The 11,078-nt window shown below is 57.5% G+C and overlaps 1 protein-coding gene across 1 annotated transcript; it reads left to right on the top strand.

Moving 5' to 3' along the window:
* Positions 1-357: 357 nt before the first annotated feature.
* On the top strand, positions 358-10,645 carry FAM171A2 (family with sequence similarity 171 member A2). The gene is made up of 8 exons (XM_044674246.1): positions 358-466; positions 4,690-4,917; positions 5,283-5,375; positions 6,265-6,423; positions 6,785-6,961; positions 7,090-7,209; positions 8,506-8,632; positions 8,945-10,645. Exons 1-8 carry the CDS (start codon positions 358-360, stop codon positions 10,404-10,406), a joined length of 2,475 nt encoding a protein of 824 aa, XP_044530181.1. The 3' UTR covers positions 10,407-10,645.
* The last annotated feature ends 433 nt before the right edge of the window (positions 10,646-11,078 follow it).

The raw sequence follows: 11,078 nt of genomic DNA, 5'->3' as shown, positions 1-11,078 counted from the left end.
TGCTGGGTGATGGGACCCGATGTAGTGAGGGGCGTGAGGAGGAGGAGAGGGGAAAGGAAAAGAGGGAAGGGGAGGGGGCGGCACTGCCGGGCGCGGCCTGCAGGGGGGGCCGGCGGGCGGGCTGAGACAATCGTGGGGAGCCGCCGGAGCTGGGCTGCGCGGGGCGGGGGCTGCGGGCTGTCTGCCGGAGGAGGAGGAGGAGGAAGAGGAGGAGGAGGAGGAGGAGGAGGAGGGAGGGGCGGGCGGTGGCCCGGGCCTGTGCCTGTGCGCGGGGGGCCGGCAACGCCAGGGGCAGCGGGCAGCGGGCAGCGGGCAGCGGGCGGATGGGATGGGCCGCTAGCTGCCGGGGCTGCCAGGATGCCGCCGCGGAGCGGGCGTCTTCTCCTGCTGCTGCTGCTGCCGCTGCTCCTCGGAGACGCTTCTCGGGCCCGGGGCAAGTCCCCTCCGGAGCCCCCCAACCCACAGGGTGAGTACAGGGGCCCCTGGGGCGGGGGCGGGGGAACCCAGCCCCTCCAGGCCCCCATCTTCCTCGCAGAAAGCCCCATTCTGCCTTCCTCCATTCTCCCGCAGCCCCAAATCCCACCCCGGCCCCCTCCCCCAACGACGCCCAGAAAGCTATTGGGGCTGGGGGGGAGGGGGCCAGGCTGATTTCCTCGCTCCATTGGGGGGCGTGGATCCTGTGCTGGAGGGGCCATAGGGAGCAGGGGCGGGGCCGGGGTGTCGGGAAGGAGACACAATGGGGAGGGCAGGGGCTCCCCGAAGCCCCCTCCGCCATGGGTTTCTTCCCCATTTGGCCCACCCAGGCAGACACTGCCAAAGCCATTGTCTGCCTAAGACACCCATTTTAGTACTAGATGAGGGGACCCCCGATGATCTCCCCTCTGTCCCCCAGGGCCCTGACACCCACTCCTCTGCTAAATGTGGAGTCTCCTCATTGGTCCCCAATCCCTCTCCACACACCCCCCTCTGGGGTTCTGACAATAACCTCACTGCTAGATGTTGGGTCACTCATTGGTTCCCTCTGGGCCCTGACATCCAGCCCCTCTGTTAGATATTGTGTAACCCCGATGATCCCCACTTCCTTCTGGATGTGGCTCTAAGACCACATCCTACCTTGATTCAGGATTTCGTATAGGGGGGTCTACAATCTCAAAATAGTATTGATGAGGAGGGAGCAGGTTTGTGTTGAAAGTAGAGGACCAGAACCAGAGGGACCCAGGTTCCTCCATTCCTAGTGAACTCTGGGCACTATGGGGTGTGGGAACCATCAGGTTGGTGTACATTGGAAACATAGATCTTCAGTGCAAACCATACTATGGGACCAGTGAGAATAGAAGGTGTGAGAGGCTGGTGGCCTGAGCCCCAGGTTCCTTCAGACTAGACCATGCCTTCCTCTGTGCCTCAGTTTCCCTATACTTTTCTCCCCTCTGTGTGGAAGAGACACTTCTGTCCTAACTCGGGCTGGAGGGTTTGTGAGGTAACTATAGAAGCTAGCTTTCCCCTCCCTTCTCCCTTTCATCTCCTGGGTTCTTTCTTGCAAGGAGTGGAGGGTTTAGGGGAAAGAAACAGACTTCCTGCCAAGCTTCCTCACAAGAGTCCCTGACACTGGGTCCCCCTGATTCCATCCCTGCCCATCCCTGGCTCTTAGAGGCTCCAGCCCCTGCCGGATGTGTTTAATCCTCCTCCTCCTCACATACATACATACACACACCTCTCTCCCTGTCAGCTGCTGCCCCTCTGCTCACCCTCCCCCGAAAAGGGGGAGTCTCTGCTGCTAGGGTGGAATCCACCTCCTTCCCCCATCAGTGTGCTTGCTCCCTCAATTCCCCTCCCACCTCCTGTCCCTCTGGGGCTTGGGGTGGGTGGACGGGGAAGGTTGACTTGCTGTTCTGAGCACAGTATTTCCCCTCCCTCCCCCAGGAGCTCTGCAGGAAAAGCAAGGGGGAGGGGGAGTCTGGCTGGGAAAGGGGGACAGGATTTCCTCCTGAAGAGAAGCAGGGTTGAGCCCCTGGGAGTGGGTGAAAATGAAACAGAGTAAGTTAAGTATTGGGGTGGGGGTGATACGGGTCCCAGGTTCCAGGGGAGGTTGACTGAAGTACCTCCCTGCAAGGGAAACCTGGGATGCCTGAGTCACAGGAAGGCTGAGAGCTTAGGGCTGTCTCTTTAAAGAGACTGGGGGGGGGGGGGGCACCATCTCTCAAATATCCCCTAAACTGGCACATTACTTTCCCCCCTTAGTGGGGATTTCTGCCTCTGGAGCATAGTCCCTTCCTCACTGGCCCCCCAAAGGAAATTGTGGTGCACAGGATTCTTAGTTATTTGTCAGGTCTAAGTATAACAGGACAGGGATAGGGGATGGCTGGGAGCTGAGACTGGGACTTGGGCCTACCCACAAGGTTTTGATAAGGCACCCTTAGGCTCTGGGATGAGGGCTAGGATATTTCGTTTGGTTATCACTTTAGATCTTGGTAGATCCCTAATTCATCTCTATCTCTCTCTCTCTCTCTCTCTCTTCCTCTTTTCCCTCCTCACCTCTATCTCTCTCTCTCTCTCTCTCTCCCTCTTTTCCCTCCTCACCTCTCTCTATCTCTTCCTTCCTCCCTTTTGCTCTCTCTCCCTTCCTCTCTCTCTCTCTATCTGTCTCTCCCTTCCTCCCTTCTTCCCTCTCCTTTCTGTCTTTCTCCCTTCTTCCCTCCCCCTCTCCCTCTCTCCCTCTCCCTCTCTCTTTCTCCCTTCCTCCCTTCCCCTCTTCCTCTTTCTCTTCCTTCTTCTCTCACTCTCTTTCCCCCTTCTTGCCCCTTTACCCCTATCTCTGGTCTGTTCCTTCCAAATGCTGCCTTTTTGGGAAGCCCTTGGAGTCTCTGGCCCTGGGGCCTTGCAGCTTGGGACATTGCCTAAAGTGGCTACATTCCAGAACCCCAAGTGTCCCCTCCCTCTCCCCCCATCTCCCAGCTGTTGAGTCCAGCTGTTCTCAGCCAGGCCCAACCCCACTGAAAGCTTCTCTGAATTCTTCCTGAGCCTGAGGGGCCCTGTCACCTCTGGGGACTATCCGAGTAAGGGGTTCAGAGTGGCTTTTGCCAGGGGAAACTAGGTGAGAATTCCAGGAGAGGGAGGGGACTGACCTCTGTAGACCTCTCTGATTAGGAATAGGGTAGTCACCAGCTTGGAGGCTTGGAGGAAGACGGACAGCTGGGACAGGATGCCGGGGCAGGCATAGCTGCATGTGCCCAGGAGCTAGATGCCAAATGTTGTCAGCCACTCTGGGTGCTTCTGACATTGAGGGTGGCTCTCGTCCCCAGGCTCCAGAACCCACCCCCACTAATGCCAAGCATAGATGTATTGTAGGATCATAGGTGTGGAGCAGAAGTTCTTAACCTTTTTCGTGTCATGGACCCCATTGGCAGTCTAGCAAAGCCCGTGGACTCCTTCCCAGAATAATGTTTTTAAATGCATAAAATAAAATATATAGGCTTGCAAAGGAAACCAATTATGTTAGAAATACAGTTATCAAAATGTTAACAACTCAAGTTCAAAGATCCCAGTGTAAGAACCCCTTGGAGTCCATCTAATGGTCCCCAGAGGCCATCGAGTCCCACTCCTTCTCTTTTACAGATGAGGAAACTAAGGCCCAGAGAGGTTGAGAACTTGCCCAAGGTCACACAGGTATATCAGAATCCCCCTAAGAAGGACCAGCTTGGGCTGGCCAGGCCCGAAGCCCCGCTCTTCAATTTTATTTAATTTTCTTTTTTTTCTATTGACATTTTTTATTTAATTAATTGATTCCCACTCCTCAGTTTTAGACAGTCTAGGCCTGCCTTTCCTTTCTCACCCAGCCCTGCTCCCACCCGGCTCTCTGGTTCCCTCAGGAATGCCTCGTCCTGGCCCCATGCTCTGGCTGGGCTCTGCCTCGGACTTTTTCGGGGCTTGGCCAAATAGGAATGGTGGGTAAATATTGAACTTTGAGGAGAGCCCGAGCTCGCCAGGAGAGGTGTTGTGTATGTGTGTACAGGGAGTGTCCGGCTGGAGCGGGCAGGACACGGGGGTCCCTCCCCCTGGGCTTTGGTAGCAGCCCCTCACCCCCTTCCCCATTCCCCCGGCCCAGCTCCTCCACAGAGCCCTCCCAGGAGGAATGAGGCCATTGCCGTGGCAACGCCAGCCTGGCTGGGGGTGGGTGATGCTGGCCGGCTCCCAGAGAAGGGCAAGCTATGGGTTAGGAAGTGCCAGGAGACACGTCTGGAAGTGGAAGGATTCCCACGGGGGCTCCTGGGGGAGCAGAAGGAAAAGCCTGGTGCTGGGGTCGACGTAGGGGACCCCATTGGAAGGTTCTCTGGAGAGAGGAATGGTGGGCTTTGTGCCTTGGGGCCTGGATGGATGGCTTGGACTCGGGGACTACAAATCCCATCCGAAGAGTCTTCCAGTCTCTGAAATCCCTCCTTTGGGTCTCTCTCAGCCCGGATCCCCGTCCCTCCAGATAGCACCCCGACTACCATCCCCATCCCCTAATCCCATCCTTTCCCACCTTTCCTGACGCTTTGTCCCTCCCCTCCCCGAATTCCCAGCTTTCCTCCGCCTTTCCTCCTGCCATCGTCCGGCCCGCCTCTCGGCCTGGCCCGCTCCCCCGTTTTTGACCGCCCAGCCTCCGGGCCTCCTCTTTGGTCCCCTGGGCCCTGACTCCTGTCTCTCCCACAGAGGTCCTCATCAAGGTCCAAGTGTATGTCAGCGGGGAACTCGCTCCCCTAGCCCGGGCCTCGGTAGACGTATTTGGGAATCGGACCCTGCTGGCCACAGGCACCACGGACGCAGAGGGGGTGGCCACCCTGCCTCTCAACTACCGCCTAGGCACCTGGGTGCTGGTCACCGCTGCCCGGCCTGGCTTCCTGACCAACTCAGTGCCCTGGCGTGTGGACAAGCTGCCCCGTGAGTGGGGGGGGGGGGCTGGAAGGCAGCCTTATTTCCCTACTCCTCCCTGACCAGCTGACCCTCAGCCCCTTCCCAAAATAGACACGAGGGGCCCCTGTTGTGAGAGCAGCTGCCACCCAGGCTGGGCCTGGTCGGGTGGGGAAACCCAGAGGGCTTAAGACGATGCTGTGGGAGTGAGGGGGAGGGCTCCCTGGGGCCTTCCCCTCCTTTGGGGTGTGCCACCAGCTAGGGGAAGGGAGGATGCAAATGTATTTGTCTTGTGCCCTCCTGAACTAGTCAGGAGGAAGAAGAGCTTAAGGAAAGGCGGTGGGTGGGGAATTGGGGGGATGCAGGAACTGATGAGGCCCTCACCCTGCCCACAGTGTATGCCTCCGTCAGCCTCTACCTGCTTCCTGAGCGCCCTGCCACCCTCATTCTCTATGAGGACCTCGTGCACATTCTGCTGGGCTCCCCAGGTAAGGTGCCACTGCAGCACACACCCTGGGCCTCCGAAACACCTGGGCAAGGAAGATCTTTTCTTACCTTCTTCACTGGTTCCCCCCTCACCAAGTCAGAGCCTCCCTCACCTCCTTCCTTTTCTCTTTCTTTCCTTCCTTCTTTTTCTTTCTTTCTTTCTTCCTTCCTTCCTTCTTTCTTTCCTTTTCCTTCCTTCTTTCCTTCCTTCCTTCCTTCCTTCCTTCCTTCCTTCCTTCCTTCCTTCCTTCCTTCCTTCCTTCCTTCCTTCAAACCCTTACCTTCCATCTTAGAATCAATACAATTGGTCCCAAGGCAGAAGAGTGGTAAGAACTAGGGAATGGAGGTTAAGCGACTTGCTCAGGGTCACACAGCTGGGAAGTGTCTGAGGCCAGATTTGAACACAGGACCTCCCATCTCTAGGCCTGGCTCTCCATCCACTGAGCCACCTCCCTGTCCCCAGCTTTCCTTTTGCTAATACAGCTCCCTATGCCTAGAATGAACTCTTTCTCTGCAGACCCTCAAATTTTGGGTCTTCTTGACCTCAAGTCAGATAGCATTTACTAAGTACTTCCTATGTGACATACTATGCTAAGTGCTGGGGAAGCTATAGGGAAGTCACATTTTAATGGGTTCAGCATTGGGGAAACTGAGGCTGATTAGAGGTTAAGTGACTTGCCCAGGTTCACATAGCTGGTGAGTAGCTGAGACAGGATTTGAACTCATGTCTTCCTGACTCCAAGTGCTTCCTAGCAGCTTAAGTGTCACACAACTAATAGCAAAGACAGGATTAGAACTTTTATATACTGTATATATACTCACATATATTGATAGTGATTGGCTTTTTGCTCACTCCCTACCTCATCCCTCTCTCTGTCTGCCCTGCCCCAGGTGCCCGCTCTCAGCCCTGGGTACAGTTCCAACGCCGGGCAGCTCGTCTGCCCCGAAGCTCTACCTATAGCCAACTCTGGGCCTCACTTACCCCTGCCAACACAGAGCAGGAGATGAGGGCCTTCCCTGCCTTCTTGGGTACTGAAGGCAACAGTTCAGGTAAGGTGGGTCCAGGATGGCCCGAGGCATGGAGATGAGGGATGAAGATGGGAATAGAGACAGAGGATGGGGATGAGGGATGGGGATGAAGGATGGGGATGAGGGAAGGAGATGGAATGGGGGATGGGGATAGAGATGGGGATGAGGGAAGGAGATGGAATGGGGGATAGGGAGGGATAGAGATAGGGGGTGGGGATACGGGATGAAGGATAGGGATGTGGATGGAGATAGGAAATGGGGAGAGGGACGACAGGGATGGGGTGAGGGATGAGGATAAGGGAAAGAGGGAGCCTATGAGAGAAATGGGGGGATGTTTGGCTTGGCTGCATTTCCCGCCCCCCATATCTTCATCCTCCTGCAGCCAACAGTTCCTGGCTGGAACTAGCGCCCTTGGCTGCAGTAAGCGTCCACCTACTGACTGGCAATGGAACAGAGGTGCCATTATCAGGGCCCGTGCACTTCTCGCTGCCCCTTCCTCCAGGTCCTCGAGCCCTTAGTACCAATAGCATCCCTGCCTGGAGATTCGACCCCAAGAGCGGTAAGTCCTGGGCTGTAAGGCCATTGCTGGGTGGGAGGGGGAGGGAGTGCTGTGAGGAGAGGAGCATTGTTGGCTAGGGAGATTATAAGTAATTCCCCTGATTCTGTTGTCTCACTTTCTGCCACCAGGACTTTGGGTACGAAATGGGACAGGAATGATTAGAAAGGAGGGACGGCAACTCTACTGGACTTTCGTCTCCCCTCAGCTGGGCTACTGGGCTGCTGCCCTGGCCTCCCCTGCTTCTTCTGGTGAGGAGCCAGTGGGGAGATGAGGAAGAGGGCCTCCCCTGCTTCTGGATTGGGGCTGGTAGGGCCATATCTAGGAGAGGCTGGGGAGCTTGGATGAAAGGGAAATGAAGGAATGGTAGGATCATAGATTGAAGGCTAGAAGGACTCAGATCATCTTGTCTAATACCCTCATTTTACACATGAAGAAACCAAGGCACCTCTACCTGTCAGATACCTTGGCACCCACCTCTTATCTCTGCCCCATCCAGCCTTTTTCAACTCTGAAAAAAAAAGTTAAGGTACTTCCTCAGGGTCACACGACTTCTAAGTAGAAGTGGCAGTGGATAGAGAGCCATGGCATGGATATAGAAGGTTCTGGGTTCTAATCTGACTTCAGAGACTTCCAAGCTCTGTGACCCTGGGCAAGTCACTTAACCGCAGTTGCCTAGCCCTCACAGCTCTTCTGCCTTACATCCTCAGTATCAATTCTAAGACAGAAGGTGTTTACATAAAAGTCAGCATCTTTCCACTCCCAGACTAAAAAGGAGACATTTTCCTCATGCCTTCTGTGCGCAGAGCAGTGTGCTAGACTGCGGGTAGTTGAGATAAGACCTAGAGCTGGCATAGATATAATTATGAGAGGTGGAAGCCAAGCCATGGGAGAGATGCAAGGGGGCAGAGATGACTGTTTTCGATTTGGGGACTTCAGGGAGGGATGAGAAAGAAGGCTCTCTAGAGGAGATAGCAATGTAGCACTTAAAGATTTTTTTTAAATGAGGAGAAATGCAGGCAAGTAAAGAAAAATCAAGGAGGGCATTGTAGGCCGAGGGAATAGTGTGAGTAAGAGAGAAGATCTATGGGGCAGTAGATAGAGCACCAGGCCTGGAGATGGAGATCCTGGGTTCAGATCTGGCCTCAAGACACTTCCCAGCTGTGTGACCCTGGGCAAGTCACTTAACCCTCATAGCCTAGCCCTTACCTCTCTTCTGCCTTAGATCAAGACACAGTATTGATTCTAGGGGTTTAAAAAAAAAAAAAAAAGGATTTGTGCAGGGGATGTTGGATCATGCAGTTTGGCTGGAATATAAATAAATTGGGAAGATACGAGCTTGTGAAGGGCCTTGATTGCTAGGCAGCCCAAGCAGCGGATTGATGTGGCTAAATCTGTATACGAGGACTATCAGGGCCCTCTGCATGTCCCAGGCAGAGCGGCTCCACTAGGAAAGGCCAGGGATGGGACAGGGCGATGAGAGCAGCGGTGGGGGCTCCCCGGTCCCCACACCCCCGTCAGCCCTCCCCCCTTCTCTCCAGGCACAGGGCTGGTGACCGTCACGTCGGGCATTAAAGATATCAGCACGTACCACACCATTTTCCTGCTCACCATCCTCGGGGCCCTCGCCCTGCTGGTGCTCAGTCTGCTCTGCCTTCTCATCTACTACTGCAGGTCAGCAGCCGGCTCCACGGCCCTTGGGCCCCCCTCCTGCCCCTCCCCTCTTCCTCCTGGCTGGGCTTCAGTGGTTCAGCCAGGTCCGGCTCCCCATGATCCCATGGCCACACTGTCCATGGGGTTTTCTTGGCAAAGGTCCTGGAGTCCACCGTTTCCTTTTTTACCTCCTCCCCAAGTCACGTCTGAAGAGTATTCTTTTCCTAGACCCCCGGGGCCACATCCTCCCCGTTTCCTCCCCCCCATCCTCACTTTGAGGCCCCGGCCCTGGCCCTGCCACTGAATGCCGTGCCCTGGCCCCTTTATCCACAGGAGGCGATGCCTGAAACCCCGGCAGCAGCTCCACAAGCTGCCTCTCTCTGGACCCCTGGAAAGCAACAAGAAGGACCAGGCCACTTCCATGTCTCAGCTCCACCTCATCTGCGGGGGGTCCCTTGAGCCACCTTCTACAGGGGACCCCGAGGCGCCACCCCCTGGGGCTCTGCATTCTGCCTTCTCCAGCTCCCGGGACCTGGCCAGCTCCCGAGATGACTTCTTCCGTGCCAAGCCTCGTCCGGCTGGCCGGGCATCGGCAGAGCCTCCTTGCGTCCGAGGAACGGAGGGTGCGGCTCTTAAGGGGGCCCGCTCGGTGGAGGGGCCTGGGGGCCTGGAGCCCAGTCTGGAAGAGTACCGGCGGGGAGCCCCGGGGGGAGCTACCTACATCCATGATCCTCCATCCCCGCCGCCGCTGCCCTCCCCCTTTGACCACTTCTTAGGGCACAAGGCCAACACAGAGGGCAAAGCCCCTGACTTCTTGCTCTCCCAGTCTGTGGACCAGCTCTCCCGCCCACCATCCCTCAGCCAGGCTGGCCAGCTGATTTTCTGCGGATCCATTGACCACCTGAAGGACAGCGTCTACCGAAACGTCATGCCCACCCTGGTCATCCCTGCCCACTACGTGAGACTGGGGGAATCTGGTGCGGGGTCAGGAGATGATTCAGCCCCATCCGAAGGGGCCACTCAAGGCCCTGCCCGGCCCTTTCCCCAACCTGACCCCCAGCGCCAGCTCCTGCAAGGCCACCCAGGGGCGGGCGGCGAAGGTGGCGAGAGCTGGGCAGGCGCCCGCTCCACCCCAGTCAGTGGCTCTGTAACCATCCCCGTCCTCTTCAATGAGTCTACCATGGCCCAGCTTAATGGGGAGCTGCAGGCCCTCACGGAGAAGAAGCTGCTAGAGTTGGGGGTGAAGCCCCATCCCCGAGCATGGTTTGTGTCTTTGGATGGACGCTCCAACTCCCAAGTGCGCCACTCCTACATCGACCTGCAGGCAGGTGGGGGCAGCGGCGGGCGAAGCACTGATGCCAGTCTGGACTCGGGCGTGGATGTGCACGAGTCCAGGCCCCTGCCTCGGCGACGGCCCCCGGCCTCCCGGGGGGAAGAGCGGATCTCGGCCCCAGCCCCGGCGCCCCCGCCAGCCCCACCGCGCCTGGCCCTGAGCGAGGACACGGAGCCCAGCAGCAGCGAGAGCCGCACCGGCCTCTGCTCCCCGGAGGACAACTCCCTGACTCCGCTGCTGGACGAGGCGGTGGCCCCAGAGGGCCGGGCAGCCACTGTGCCCAGGGGCCGGGGGCGCAGCCGGGGAGACAGCTCCCGCAGCAGTGCCAGCGAGCTGCGGCGGGACTCCCTCACCAGCCCCGAGGACGAGCTGGGCGTCGAGGTGGGCGATGAGGCGGGGGACAAGAAAAGCCCCTGGCAGCGGAGGGAGGAGAGGCCGCTGATGGTGTTTAACGTTAAGTAACCCCTCTGTTCCCACCCCCCCACCCCCCCTAGGGTTGGCACTGGGGTGGCATTGGAGGTGCCCGCGATTCAGGCCCTCCTCGAATGCACACCCTTTCCAGAGCCTCAGTGCCAGGGACAGGTGGTATCCAGGTGCCCCAGCAGGCAGTGCCAACCTTTTAGAGATGTCCAGTGCGGCCCAGTCACTTAGGGCTAGGTGGTGTCAGGGTTGGGAGGGAGGCCAGGGGCTAGGCCTGTGTAAATTCGGACCTCTCCGTTTTCCTTGCCCCGTGGTGGCTCTTGGAGGTGCCAGGAGGATGCCACAGCATGGAGGGGGAGGGTGGATGGTGGGGGAAGAGGGAAGCTGTGGGGAGGGGGCAAAGGTGGGTGGGAAGGGTTTGTCCCTGACCTCCCAACATTACCATACCACGCTGGCGGTTACCCCCCTCCCCAAGTGCCTTTTCTCCCTGGCAGCCCCAGTGCCCTATTCTGGGAAGAGCGAGAGGGGGCCAGGACTTTCAAGGTACATGAAAAGGGACTGCCTGGCCCCAAACCCTGAAAAAACAACCCTTTTGGAGGCTGGGGGGAAGGGAGTGACTCTCATCATTTGTATAAATACCCTGTATATAGAAAGCTCTATTGTGGGGAAGATGGGGGTAGGGAGATGGGCAGAGCCAGGGGAGGGGAGGGGAGC

Source organism: Gracilinanus agilis, chromosome 4 (genome assembly GCF_016433145.1).
Source record: "Gracilinanus agilis isolate LMUSP501 chromosome 4, AgileGrace, whole genome shotgun sequence".
Taxonomy (NCBI): domain Eukaryota; kingdom Metazoa; phylum Chordata; class Mammalia; order Didelphimorphia; family Didelphidae; genus Gracilinanus; species Gracilinanus agilis.
This window is presented reverse-complemented; position numbering and strand designations above follow the sequence as displayed.